This window comes from Dromiciops gliroides, chromosome 6 (genome assembly GCF_019393635.1).
Source record: "Dromiciops gliroides isolate mDroGli1 chromosome 6, mDroGli1.pri, whole genome shotgun sequence".
NCBI classification, from domain to species: Eukaryota; Metazoa; Chordata; class Mammalia; order Microbiotheria; family Microbiotheriidae; genus Dromiciops; species Dromiciops gliroides.
The window spans coordinates 122,323,235-122,338,160 of NC_057866.1; the positions used below are offsets into that span (position 1 = coordinate 122,323,235).

At 37.1% G+C, this 14,926-nt stretch overlaps 1 protein-coding gene across 4 annotated transcripts in view; it reads right to left on the bottom strand.

The window, feature by feature from the left end:
- Window positions 1-14,926, bottom strand: part of FRYL (FRY like transcription coactivator) — a 194,466-nt gene that overhangs the window by 43,587 nt on the left and 135,953 nt on the right. For all 4 annotated transcript variants that reach the window (XM_043970629.1, XM_043970630.1, XM_043970632.1 and 1 more), the window contains 4 exons: window positions 14,085-14,692; window positions 12,750-12,847; window positions 7,847-8,017; window positions 4,777-4,917 (listed from right to left, as the gene is read on the bottom strand). In XM_043970629.1, coding sequence (XP_043826564.1) covers window positions 4,777-4,917; window positions 7,847-8,017; window positions 12,750-12,847; window positions 14,085-14,692 — 1,018 coding nt within the window. The remainder of the gene's footprint in view (window positions 1-4,776; window positions 4,918-7,846; window positions 8,018-12,749; window positions 12,848-14,084; window positions 14,693-14,926) is intronic.

Sequence of the window (14,926 nt, forward strand, 5' to 3'; positions counted from 1 at the left end):
GCTGGGCAATGAGGGTTAAGTGACTTGCCCAGGGTCACACAGCTAGTAAATGTCAAGTGTCTGAGGCTGGATTTGAACTCAGGTACTCCTGAATCCAGGGCCAGTGCTTTATCCACTGTGCCACCTAGCTGCCCCACCTTGAAATTGCAATTTAATTAAAGATATTCGTTTTTTTTTCCCCAGGGCAATGGGGGTTAAGTGACTTGCCCAGGGTCACACAGCTAGTAAATGTCAAGTGTCTCAGGCCAGATTTGAACTCAGGTACTCCTAAATCCAGGGCCAGTGCTTTATCGACTGCGCCACCTAGCCGCCCCTAATTAAAGATATTCTTAATAAAATTCATTTTCAACATGTTGGATTGGTGAAGTTATAGAAGAATGGGTCATAAATTAGTTTAGTGGGTGAAGTTTCTAGACTTTGATCATTGTACACCCATTGCTAAAGCAGCTGGAAATATTTTAGACAGGTTTTAAAGGAAACTCATAAATTGCTATACATAAATTAAATGGAGTGCTTTTGGGGTACATCTCAGGAAATTTGGAAATTTACCTAAAGCTTAGAGCATGAGAACCTTTCTTAGGGTTCATCTAGAACAGGAATTCTAAACAAGTTTTTAAAAGGGAGATCCATTTTGGTAAATTTCTTGTAGAGAAGCATTTTATATTATACATATGTTTATACATGCTGAATTGATTCTAGTGAGATTTTAAACTGTCTGTCTGTACTCACATTTAAATATTCAAAAGGATCTGTGATCTCTGTTTGTTTGCTTTTGCTGGGCAATGAGGGTTAAGTGACTTGCCCAGTAAGTGTCAAGTGTCTGAGTCCAGATTTGAACTCAGGTCCTCCTGAATCCAGGGACAGTGCTTTATCCACTGTGCCATCTAGCTGCTCCTACATACATTTATCTTTAAAGAGCGATATGTAGAAACAAAGCTTCTAATCTTTCAGTCTGTAGAGCTTGAAGTCACTTTATAATAAAAAAGCAAAGAAGTCCAAGGGGGCTCCAGTCAAAGTCAGAATTCCTGAATCATTTTCTTTCAGCTCATATAAATAACGGAAAAAAGAGCACGACTAAGCCAAACCAGGATATCTGGCCACCTCATCTAAAGTAAAATATATAAAAGTGGGCTCAATTATATTATTTCTAAAGTCCTTTCTGGGTATAATACTCTATAACTGAAAAATATTTCCACTAAATTCTTTCTCCAATGCTTTCAATATTTTTGGGGATACAAAGACAACAATGGAATATAGTTCCTGCCCTCAAAGAGCTTCCACTCAGGAAAACAAAATGTACATAGATAAGAAAATAAAAAATGTGTCATAAATATATACAAAGCAATTTTTTTTGATGGATGGAGGAAACTGAGGAAAATTAGGAAAGATCTCTTGTAGAAGACGCTTAAATTGAGTTAAATAAGATATGGGTTCCAAGAGAAGGAGATGATGAAGGAGAGAAGTCCAGTTACAGAAGATGGTGTATGCAAAAGAAGAGATAACAGATGGAATGTCATGTGGAAGGAATTTTAAGTAGATCAATTTGGCTAGAAAGAAAGTATAATCAGCCTGAAAAAGTAAGTTGGAGTTATACTACAAAGAGCTTTAAATGACTAACAATTTAGTTTGTATCTTATTCTAGAGGACTTGGGAATTGCTGAAATTTCATAAGCAGAATAGTGGCATGATCATACCTGTACTTTAGGAATAAGGCCCAGATAGTGTAGAGGTAAATGAATTTTAAAAACATTTTCCTGAAATGTGATTTCATTGCCAGCTCTTATTAGTTATATTTCCCGGGCATATACTGCTTCTCTTTCCACTGATTTAGTTACCACACGAGTATAGGCCCTCATCACCTCTTTTGTGTACTCGTAAAAGACTCTTCAGTGGTTTCCCTGCCTCAAGTCCAACCCCTCTCCAATTCATCTTTTGGCATGTCCATGTATGCCAAAATGCTATTCTTAAAAGCACACGTCTGACCATGCCATTCCCCATCTCAGTAAGTTCTAGTGGCTCCTTTATAGCCTTCATTGCCAAATACAAATGTCACCAACATTTAAAATACTTTACACAATTTGACTTCGACCTAACTTTCTAGTCTTATCACGTATGTTATGCTCTCCTCAAACTGGCTTCTTCCCTGTTCCCAATACAACATTCCATATCTGTTATCTCCACACCTTTGCACAGGCTATCCTCCATGCTCATTCAAGCCATCAGTCAATAAGTATTTATCAAGAGACAACTATTTGTCAGCACCTGTGCCACACACTAGGGATACATACAGTGAATGCAGCAATCCTTATTCAAAAGGAACCTATATTCTACCGAGGGAGACAACCACACATAAAAATATATACAGCATAAATACAAATATGTACAAAGTAATTACAAATAAGGTAGTTAGGGAGAAGAAACACTAGCAGTTGTGAGAATCATGAACAAATGAAAAAGCAATTATTAAGCACTTACTATTTGCAAAAACCACTGTGCTAAGTGCTGAGGATAGAAATGAAAAGAAAATTTCAGCCGCAAGGCAGATGGATAAGTTCTGTGTTCTCTAGATTGCAGGGTAATGCTTTTTCTTTTACATCATTTCCACCAATAAAATCTTAGTTTGTGATACTGACTGACTTGATAGTACTGAGAGCTTTGTTAGCAAGAACTTTGTTTTCTGAGTCTTCACTAGCTGGGGATAGAGGGTATGCTTCCCAGGTGGCTTGGGTTTGAGGGTCTTGGGCCATCTCCAGCAGGACCTGAAGGGAGATGGTGGTCAAGGGAGTAGAGCTGGTCTAACTTGCCTGACGTGCCACCTCTTGTCTCATCCTCAGAGGGCTTTGCTACTTCACGTAGGCAGGCTTGCCTGGCCTCTGGGCAGCACTTGGTTGGCAGTAGGTGGGATGACCGGCCTCTGCTTCCTAAGAGCTGCTTCTCTTCCCCAGATGATGGCTTTGTGGTCAAGGGCTGGACTGGAAGTAGAACTGATGGGTAGTCTGGGGTTGGAACTGTCACTCCCAGGGCTCCTGTATTCTCACTATCCTTAAACCACTGACTCTCTATGCTTTTTCAGCTGGTGATTCTGATTAGAGTCAAAGAAGAAAAACCCTACACTTAAAAAGAACTGTGGTGGCACTGAGTCATCCATTTAATCAAGTCTGTCCTGGCCCAAGGACGATCACTTAAGTACAGGACTGTCAATAATGAAAATGTCCAGACAATTCTGGAGTCACTATGAGAATGTTATTGTAAATAACCATATTTAACATTAAATAAACCTGTGAATAAGGGGAAAGAATCATCATTTTGCAGATAAGTAATTAGGCTCTAGGCATTTATGCACAAGCTTTCTGTAAAAAGCCAAAATTTCTCCAGGGACAATACTTCTAATAAATTACATTAAGAGTTCTATTCCAAATTTAAAAGAGATTACCAAGGGCACAATTGTGTAAATGGTTGGCATCATCTAAAGAAATGCATTTTTAAAAATTCTTCTTTATTTTTTTATTTAAGAAATGCTTTTTAAAAAAACGAACTTAGAATTCCAGTGTACTTTTAGAGTGAGTTGCAATAAATATTTGATGATAATATCTTTGTTTAAAACAAGAAAAAAGAAAACCTCAAGAAGAAATGATATATTCTTTTGTAAGGAAATATAATTCTCATACAGTAAATTTCTAAATCTAGTGTCAGACATGGATTAGAGCTAAAAAAAAAAAGAGGAACAACTACCTATGCTTTACACATTTGTATAGTGCCTTACAATTTACAGAACAGGGAACTCTAGTAAAAGCTCAGAAATTTGGATTTGATAGGCTATTGCTGTTCAGTAATTTCAACTGTGTCCAACTCTTCATGACCCCATCTCTGGGGGTTTTCTTGACAAAGATACTGGAGTAGTTAGCTATTTCCTTCCCCTGCTCATTTTACAGATAAGGAACTGAGGCAAACAGGGTTAAGTGACTTGCCCAGGGTCATAGAAACTAGTGTCTGAGGCCATATTTGAACTAATGAAGATAAGTCTTCCTGATTCCAAGCTCAGTGCTCTATTCTCTGTGCCACTTAACTGCCTTACCTTAATTACAGAATATTAAAAAATACTGTATTAATTTCAATTCAAATGCATATTGGAGGCAGTTAGATGGCACTATAGAGAGAGTGCTGGGACTAGAGACCTGAGTTCAAATTCAACCTCAGACACTTACTTATTAGCTTTGTGATGCTGGGGAAGTCACTTAACCTTTGTTTCCCTCAGTTTCCTTATCTGTAAAATGGGGGTAGTAATAGCATCAACCTAAGGTTATTGAGAGGATCAAATGAGATGATATATGTAAGATGCTTAGGAGGCTATATCTACATTACCTATCATCATCATCATATTTGTTACAAGGATTTTTTTCTTTTTTTTCATTGATGGGAGGGTTAAGAGAATGGGAAAATAATTTTTGTTACATGAAAAAAAATTTAATGATAAAAAACCCAGAAGAGTTTTAAGTCAAAACAATGATTAACAGCATTTCCACATACAAATAAGTATATATAAAAGTGATTTGCAAACCTTACAGGACCAAATAATTAGCCTGTTAAAGTCTGCTTTCTTTGTTAAATTCAATTTATCCTCTATAGTGCTGAATACCAATGTCCTTAACAAACCTGTTAATAGTTTAAAGGCAAATTTCAGTACAGCCAAAGTCAAATCATCGCGAATTCCAAATGGTCAAATCTGTGTCAATACTTGAGATAAACATTTTCTAAGTATCAAACTAGAAGACTTACCTGTACATATTTCCCAATAACCTTTATGATCTCCAAATTAAATTGTTTCACTGGGGCTGATGAGAGGTCAATATGACTCAGAAGGCTATAAATGATCTGTAGTAATGACTGCTGCATACTGGACAGCCCTTTTTCTAATAGCTAAAAATAATGTGATAAAGTACTTTAGTCAGGTTATAAGACAAGTTTCTTTTACTTGACTGAGGTTAGCAAAAGTACTTGTTTATAATGTGTGAAAACATACTTAGCTTTTGCTTGTGAAAATTTAAATCAAATAAAAATGATTAAAAGTACAGAATAAAAATTTAGCTATTTACAATGTGTATGCCTAGGATTGATAACCACCCCAAACAAACACAGTATTTAACAATAAAAGAGTTAAACACTTTTAGATGTTAAAATAAAACATTTATATTAATTTGGCAATCTGCAGATTTGAGAACAGGCTATAATAAAGGATTATTGGGAACTATCAAGTAAGAAACAATGTTTCAGTTTTAAGTTTCCATGTTTTGGGAAAAGCACTATTTTACTCCCAAGAAACAGGGGAGAACTGGGCTTTGTTTATTTTTGTTCTCACAACCTTTCTTAATACATCCATTTTTAACAACCTTTATCTTTGGCTAAAGTAACAAATCAACATCTTGACTGGGACAACTAAGTATAATATATGAGGGAGGAAATCAGAAAATAATTATGTTGTCATTGTATAAAAACATCAGGTACTTAGGAACCATGACAATATAAAAGCTGTCAAGCCTTAGACTATACCTTCACTATACCTCTAAAAAACACTTTGGTTGAGGGGTAGTTAGTGGTTTGATGGATATGGTATTGGTGGGCTGCAGAAGGTAGACTGAGGCATTTGGTAAAGTCTAGTGCTAACCTAGGATATCTAGTCTTGCTTAAAGTGAGCTTCAATATAGAGGATTTGCAGAAGCCAATTTGTTTCTAGGATAGTTCAAGAGGAACCTGGGAGTTGGAAGTGATATATCTGCCTCAATTCTCAGATGATGCCTTTTGAGTGAAACTTTATTTCTTATCTTATCAAGGAGAAGTAGATGTTGGTTGGGTTTGTAAACTTTGACATACTATGAACTTACCAAACTGAACAGGGCTACTTAGTGTCTACTTAAATCTGAACTGCAAATCACATATGAGTGCTGTCTACATTTATTACAGTCAGAGCAATGGTCCATTTTCTAGCAGAGAGCATTAGTACATAGAGAAATTCAGTTCCAGTACTACAAATATCTTCCATCTTTGTTCAAATCTTTACTTGTCTATATGTAGCCTTGGGTCTGGACACTGACATGGGTTGAAATTATGGGCTATCAATCAAGACTTTTGAAAAAGGGCCTGATAGTCTGCATTAACTGCAAAACTGAAGTTTCTGATTAAGAGGAAATTTTAGTGGTATATACTGTATTGTTAGGGGGCTCCTTGGACAGAATTTATAGGTAGGGCCCTGGACATTTCTTATACTAAATACATGATAACTTTTATGGCTGATCTAAAGGTAAGTTTTTTGTCATTTTGAACCAAAATCAGATTTCAAATGTGGAGAATTTAGAGTAACTTTATGGTAAATATTTACTTAAAACGAGTCTAGACAGCACACATGCCTATAGAATGGATTAAAGCAGTGAAATTATTATTCTAATTCTCTAACTGAGTAACAATGACTTTGCTGCTATTTTGAAAGTAGAGGAGGTTTTAACATTTTCAGGCTAGAGGCTAAAGAAATTATTCTTTCTATCTTAAGAGAAGGCATTTTCTTTTTTGCATTCAACTAAATTATATCTCAAATTAGTTGACAGTACTTTGATTATCACTTAGATATAAGAGCTACTAGAAATATGTGTTTAAATTAAAAAATTTTTTAATTTTAAAATGTTGGGCAGATCAACATTTTATTTTTCCATTTATTCATTCATTTATTTATTTATTTTTGCAGGGCAATGAGGGTTAAGTGACTTGCCCTGGGTCATACAGCTAGCTAGTGTGGAAATTTATTTTGATTTGGGGACCCTACCTTTAGGCTGAGATTAGAAAGCCTTAGGCCCTCAGGGTCTCTTCCCCTCCTCCTCAGCTTCAGCTGAGCCAAAAAGCCCCATGGGCTGTACAAGACACCAGGTCAGACAGCTGGGGGGAAAAAAAGTCCCAACTCCCTCCGACCTGAGTGGAGGGATCTGAGAGATACTGGGCTTGTCCAGGCTGGGCTCTGGTGAGGCACGTGATGCTGGAGCATCCCCCCCAGCCCCAGCTGCAGCCCTGACTGGCAGATTAGCTTGGTCTGTGGGGGCACAGAAAGCCCCGAGATTTGAGTGGAGAGAAGAAAAGGTATATATAGACCTGGGAGTTAGACAGCAAGGGGGGCGGACAAGGACAGAGGGGTTCGGTTGGACAAGGATGGATGAGAGAGGCTGAGAAGAGGTTCACACGAGGAGACGGGGGGACGAGATGAACAGCAACGTAGGACTAGGAGCAAAGGCGGCAGAAGACAGACTGGACAGGAGGCAGCGGAGAGCACAGAAGCGGTCAGCATAGGGTATAGGTTGGAGAAAGTAAAGATTAAGAGGAGTTAGAATAAAGTACCTGAGTGCCCTGAGGCGAGAGGTGGCTAAGGCCCTTATTGTATTCAAGAAGTTCTAAGTGCAGCAGGTGGGAAAGAGACCGCAGGAAAGCAGTCAGGTTGTACATTTTATTTCCCTGTATTCTTAATTTTTAATAGTATCTCATAAATAAACTCTGCTTTGGTTATTTAGTTAAGAGGCTTCTTAATCCTGTGCTTATCAATTTGGGAGTGGAGCAGTGTGGTGGAACTTTATAAACAGCCCACATTAAATTAACAGCAGTCAGATAGCCAAACAGTCAACAGTCCCCAGTTTAGTGCCCCAGTCAAATTAGCCCCGCCAATTTAGCCCTAGTCAGTAAAAATATTCCACACTAGTAAGTGTCAAGTGTTTGAGGTCAGATTTGAACTCATGTCTTCCTGAATCCAGGACCAGTGTTTTATCTACTGTTCCACCTAGCTGCCCCCCAGATCAACATTTTAAAGAAAATTTACCTCAGCAAGATAAGTTACAAGATTAAATGTAGTTTCTGAGAAGGAATCATGTAGGTATCGACATACTACATTAATCCAATTTGAACAGTCCCTGGAGTAAGTGTGTGTACTGTATAAACTCATCATGTGAGCCAAGTTGACAAGCGTTGGTGATTTTTCTTCTGCGCAGACCTGGAAAATAAATATATTTCATTCAAAAACAAAACAACAACAACAAAAGACACTAACTCAAGGCAAAGACATAAATTCAAGGCAAATGATTCATTAACATTTAAATTAAAAGAAAGTACAGGTGTGCATTAACCTGGGCACAAGGAATCTGGTCTAGCCTAAAACTTCTCATTTAGATGATGAAGAAAATAAGCTAATTCTAAGAGCACCTTCATTTGAGGAAGTCTAAAGAGATTGCCTGCTCAGTTCTGGGCTGTGAATTACAAATTGATCGTCCCAGGGCCCTAGCCTGTCTGAAAATCCCCTGTGGTCACACAGCCAAAGTTTCCAGGGTACTCTACTGACAAGACAATGAAGGAAATTTGATATTTCTGAAACCCATCTGTTAGTAGATATAGCTTTAGAGATGTTATGGCAGCAGTTCAGGACATTAGGATGTTGTAGGAATGGAACATACTACAATACATTACTGTTTATATCCATTTTTTCCCCTCCATTCAAACCCTATTCTGATGAGTATCAAGGTGACCCTGGGCTTTGGAATGCTACCCCAGCAGAACCAAAGCTTGGTCAGGTCTTAGTATGTTGAAAAAGGCTCTACGCCTACAATCCACAGACAATCCTAGAAGTATGACAACAGGTTGACTGCAAGTGGAGGAGTTCTCAGAGGTTTTTACATCTATGAAGGCATGAGGGGATTGTAACCTGCAGTGGAAGGAATATCCACACCAATGACATTACAGTTCCTTGCAGCATAATAGAACAGGTCAAATTCATGTAAATTTTAAGATTTGCAAAGTTCTTCTTCCCTCCCTCCCCCCAAACACTTTATAAAGTAGGTAGTGAAAGTGTTGTTATCCTCATTTTACAGAAAAGGAAAATGGGCTCTCAAAGGTCGATTGACTGGCCCATGATTATGGGTACATGCCTGTAAAACCTGCCTTTGGGGAGGCTGAGCTTGATGAATTACTTGTGTTTCTGAGTTCTAAGTCATAGGAGGGATAAAGCCAAATGAATGTCTTCATCATGTATCAACATGGTGAGCCCCTGGGAGTGAGAAGCAGGGGTCACACAACGGGATGCAGGGCTGCAGCCTGCCTCAGGACGGGCAAACTGGCTCCAATCAGAAATGGAGCAGGACAAAGATCCCAGGCCAAGCAGCCCTGGGATAGGGCCTTTTCTACTCCAAGACTTCCTGAGCAAGATAAGGAGACCCAGTCTTGGCTCCTTCCCTCTTCTCCAAAGAGAGTCAATTTAATCATTAAGAAAGCATGTAAAGATCTTATAATATGCCTTAGAGTCAATCTCATCAGTAGGCATTATCAGTGAACATATTCTAGATGTGGTATGTATAAGAAACTATATTAACCCTACAAAATACCTTAGAAGGTTTTTTTAATGACACATATTTTCAAATATTTCTTAAACATCTATTTTTCATAAAAACAGTGTCAAGATATATTTTTGAAACCTGATATTTGAGCTATCTGGTTATTTATGTAAGAGATAAAAGAACATCTGTAATATATGAAAAGAAACCCTACCAAATGCTTTTAAAATGTCACAACTGTGTATTTAGATACTTCAGAATAAGAAAAACTTTCCAAAAGAATAAAATTAGGTTCCCTCTTAAGGACAGACATGGTTAAAATAATAGCTGACATTTAAAATGTCAATAAAGAATGCTCTGTATTACATTATCTCACTTGATCCTCCCAACCATCTGGTTAGGGAAATATGATAGGATTATACCTATCTTTCATATAAGGGAACTGAGGGCTGAAAACAATTGTGACTTGCCAGGATTACATTACTTGTATGTGGATGAGGTAGAATTGAAACCTAGGTTGTCTTCACTCTATGTCAAGGTTACCTAATTTTACACACACACACACACACACACACACACACACACACAGAAGTGGGATTCTGTTTTCAGAAATTCCTGATTCTCTTTTCTAGAAGCATATGTGTAGGTGTATATCTATATTACCCATGCATATGTTTAAAAGGTATAGTATATGCAACCAAATACCAATATCATACATGTTGGAATATGCATATCTATGAGAGTTCTATGTTTTATGAAAAAAGAAAAAATTATCTGAACAAAAATTGTGACATTTAAGAAAACATCATTTTGAAATGGTTTTTAGATTTATTGGTACAAAATGTGATTAATAAACTATCTTGCTTGCAATTTGAATTTCTTGAAGTAGTAGCTTTTTGTCTGTATATCAAGGCCATTCCTAATCAGTGGGCCCCATGCCGATAGCCTCAAGTACACAGCGACTGCTTAGAACATGATGATTTGGGTGAGATTAAAAATGAAGACATTTGCATAACAAGTATTCACAAAATAGCACAAAGACTACTCAAGAGTTATAAAGGAGATAGCAATTAAAGATTCAATCTAAACTTCCCAAAGCTCATCTACTTCCTGCGGACTAAAGACATCTAGAGAGGAACCTGTTATTCACTACTCAACAGGAAGGAAATAAACATTCTTTATCACAAATAACAGAGAAGGGATATGCATGCTGAGATTGTCTTTTAGTTCAGGACAATTTTCTTTAATTATTTCCCTGATTATGACCAGCATACTACTTTTCTATGTCCTGTGCAATGCTGTATTATTCAATGATTAGGTTATCATTATTTTTAAGTCTTTAATTTCTCTTGCAATATTATTACGTGTTTATGTGTTATGATTTACTTTTGCTATGCCAGTGTAAATTCAGTATCCCAGAATCCTTACAGGATTATTTCTATTTCATTAATATTTTCGATTTCTACAAAGTGTTTACAAGTTGAATGGAATCTTTCCTTGGCATAACACCATCCCATTTTCAGTTTTAATTTCTTCCTTAACTTTGGAATTAGTATCAATTTGTATTTATCAGATAATCTGATGTAATTTATTCAATTATGGTTATCTTTTGGATTCCTAATGACATGTACATTTTCTGAGAACATTATTACCAGCCCCCGCCCCTCACTAAAGAGCATGGGCTGACCTCTGAGACTTTACACACACCAGAAACTCTCCAGCTGAGACTTTCTAGGTGATCATCAGCACCCATACCTGAACGACTCTCACTCTACAACTACACCCAGAGGATATCCCAAGAATCATCTGAGAAAAGACTTCCAAAGACTTAAATGGACATTTTCCTGTCTTCTTTTTCCCACTGCATACACTATTTGTTATGTCTACCTCATAAAGGGGAATGCTCCCTTTAGTTTTTCTTTGTTTGTAATGTCCACCTACTAAAGAGGAGTACCCCCTTTAGTTTTTGTTAATATGTCACTCGATTTCTTTTCTCTCTTTTCATTTCCTTTACACTGTTGGTTATAAGTATCTGTAATGTTATTGCTTCATTTAAGGAAACCCTGTTTCTTAATGAAGCACAGGAGGGAGTGTGAGAATATTATTACCAGCCCCTCCCTCCCACCCCCCCAGCATAGGTTGACCTTTCTGAGGTCAATCCAATGTCTAGAAATTACCTCACCACATGAGACCACCCTCAACCAATCAGCTGGAGGCAGTGTGTAAGGACCGCCTCTTCTGGGGGACACAGGAAGTGCTGTGTTTTCTCTCTCACTTTGTTGCTGGAACCTCATGGTGGTGGCAGCAGAACCAGGCCAGGTTGAACTCTGATCTCTCCTCTATGGTGGATAGGTTTTCCTATTCTTTCGGAGACATGTGTTCTCTCTTTGCTAATCTCTAATAAATGCTTAATGCCTAAACTGTTGCTGAAGCTTCTAATTTATGAGTAAATCCTAGCTAGCTTTCCCCACACTGGGGACAGGTAAGGTGACCACACACATTTAGTTTTACCTGTCACAATTTCAATTTTGTTATCTTATACTTGTCAATTACAGTTGGTTTAAAAAAATTACTCATTGTTTTTGAAGCTTATCTTTGCTGGTTTTGTTTATTTTTAAATTTTAAAGTTTGTGCAGCTGATAAATACTATTATCCTCAGTTATTCTAATTTATTTTAAATAACTTATTGTAGACTTAATTTGTAAATCTCAGTTCCTCTTAATCTGCCACTTATTGGCTGTACAGACTTGGGTAAAACACTAAGGGGGTTGGACTAAATGACCTATAATGTCCTTTCCAGTTCTAAGTCTATAATCCTATTTTTCTTACCCTTTCAAATTTTGGACTAGTAAATTATCCATTTAATTTTAAACCATTTTATAAAATTATCCAACTTTCTGTCATGTTTCCCTCCCAACCTTGCAGTAGCAAAGTCAGTGATAAACTCAAGCCAAGGTCAGGGGGTCTGATTAGAAGTATGAGAACCCCCACCTTTTCTTATGAATCCCACAGGGTTATAATGTGTGACAGGGAGATGTATAAATATGATTGTGTATATATATATATATATATTTTTAATTTAGGGACCTTGTTTTCAGACTAACAATGGCAAGAGAAATTAAGGAAATATTCACTACAACTTTCTATCTGCTGATGCCAACACAGAAGTCAAAATAGCAGTTTTATTACCACCATTTAAAAAATATTTACCTTGAGTTTATTCGTTTAGAAATGTTTAGATGTTAATACTACAATAGAAAAAATTCAGATACCAAAAACTGCATGATGAATATAATGCTTGTAAAGAGCATTGTGATACTGAAAAAGTTCTAAAAGTAATTTAAAAGACCAGAAGAACTTATAGTGAAAGCTTTTGTTTTTTTAATCATCATATTTACATACCTTTGCTATTCGACCAGCTGTTTCTTTGCAGAACTGTGTTGGGTTATCAAAATGCTGAATTAAATGAGGCAATAAGCACAGGATGTTTAAGGGAAAACCTACAGACATTAAAAAAAATCCACACATCAAAGATTACTATCCATTTTTGAAGAATAAAAATTCAAAATCAGGTTAATGATACTTTTTCCTTTTCCTTTCTATTTTCAGTTCTTATTTGTTAACTATAGAAGCTTAATTATAAATTTCAAATATGTTGTAGGGCCCCTTAAACTATCCCTACCATGATTCATTTCACATTGTTTGGTAGTTTCTATGAAATTTTTTATAATGAGTGTTTGCTTCTTAAAATTCTGTATCTGCAAAATTCATCTAGGGAATGTTAATTGCTTCTATAGAATATGAGTTACCAGTTGAATGAAATCTCTCAAGGAAAAAAGTCAGAAGCATCCACATGTTAGCTCTTAACTTAAAACCCAGCCCGGTGCCATCTGGGTATTGGTCAGGCAATTAAGAGTTAGAATATCCTGAGAAGATTCATGCTTATATTAACTGACTCTCATACTATGCATTTGCATGCTTATGCAATTGCTTTCTGCCTTCTTGTTTTTTATTCCCTGAAACTATGAGTTTTGTTTCCCTAATTATAAGTTCATATGTGTCCATCTGGGTTCTAATGGCCCCAGAGCACCCAAGATCTTAGATCAAACCCTCCACATACCCTTTGTTAAAACATTTGAAAATAAATTGGGAAACATTATAATTCTGTATTTTTATCTCCCTCAACCAGAGATCTAAAAGTATAAGTCTACAAGCTGAGGTAACATGACACCCTGCTTCCTACCAATCATCACTTTGAAACCCGTGAAATTTCCTTGTTTAAGAAAAAAAAGGGGGGGGTATGGGGGGGAACTGGGAAACCAGCACCCAACCTGCATGACTGCAGGAACTCCCTGCCTTCTCCATTTGGTTAAAAAAAATCCCTTAAAAAAACACACACACACAACTCACTTGACCCTATGCCTTTTGCATAGATTTTCTTCTTTTCCCCTTCACTTTCACCACACAATCACCTGTGTGGAGAGTCCTTTGCTACTATGTGTAGGAATTGAAATATGTAGGAGAAAACAGTCAAATCTCCTTATTTTGAAAAGCCTCAAATGCATACAGAGATCCCTCATTCAACTTGTTGTACTGAGTTACCCTAATTCAAAGATAGCATGTTTAACTACTAACAAAAAATCAGAAAGAAACACACACTATGAATTTCAAGAATAAGGATTAATTTATACCCACTGATTCAAAATCAAAGTACTGATGCAATATTTCTAACACTACCTGATAATTGGGAAGGATCCACCAAAGTGTATTTGGAGACAGTAATGAGTTTACTGAGGAGGTGGACTGTCATTTCCTGTGTAGATACTGAGGTAAAGCCCTTAAGGAAAAGCTGCTGAAGACCTGGAAAGTTATTCCACTTTAATTGACTTTGTACATTTTCAATCTTCTCTCTGCTCTCAGATTTATCCAAAGGCAAGTGAATGAGCAGTTTGTTGAGTAGCCTGAGAGCCAGGAGGTATTCATATTCATAATCGGATTCCAGCAAGGAGGTTGCTATCCAAAATATGGTGGCCATCAAGTTGGTAGGGTCAGTAGTGGACTGCACATCATTAATTCCTCCCTCTCTCAGGGAGGAAAGGCTTCTAGTCCTTGCTAAACTGCCACCGTGATTTATCCGTCCATCCATTATATCCAGTGTGTTACTCCTTCTTCTGTCACCTCTTCGGTCACCAATTAAACTGAGTCTCAAAGAGTTGCTTCTTGCATTGCTGTAACAGCCCAAATAATTGCCACTACTAATAGGGCTTGTGCTTAGATTGAGTTGTCCAGTGCTTTTCCTGTTAGCTGCAAACTTGTTTCCCATGACAGGATCATGGTATGAGGTTCTAAAAAACAAAGAAAGGGTTTAAGTTATGCATATAAATCATAATTTTGCTCACAGTCTCAAAATCTACATTAGAATAACTGTGTGTGTCTATAAAGACAAATGTTTGTTCAAGGATGGTAAATTCCTTCATAGCAAAAAAATACATTTTCCCAAAGCATGAAAACAAGGTAGAAGGGATAGAAGGCTGGCATTGGAGCTAAGAAGATCTGGGGAGAAGTCCTGCCTTCTACAC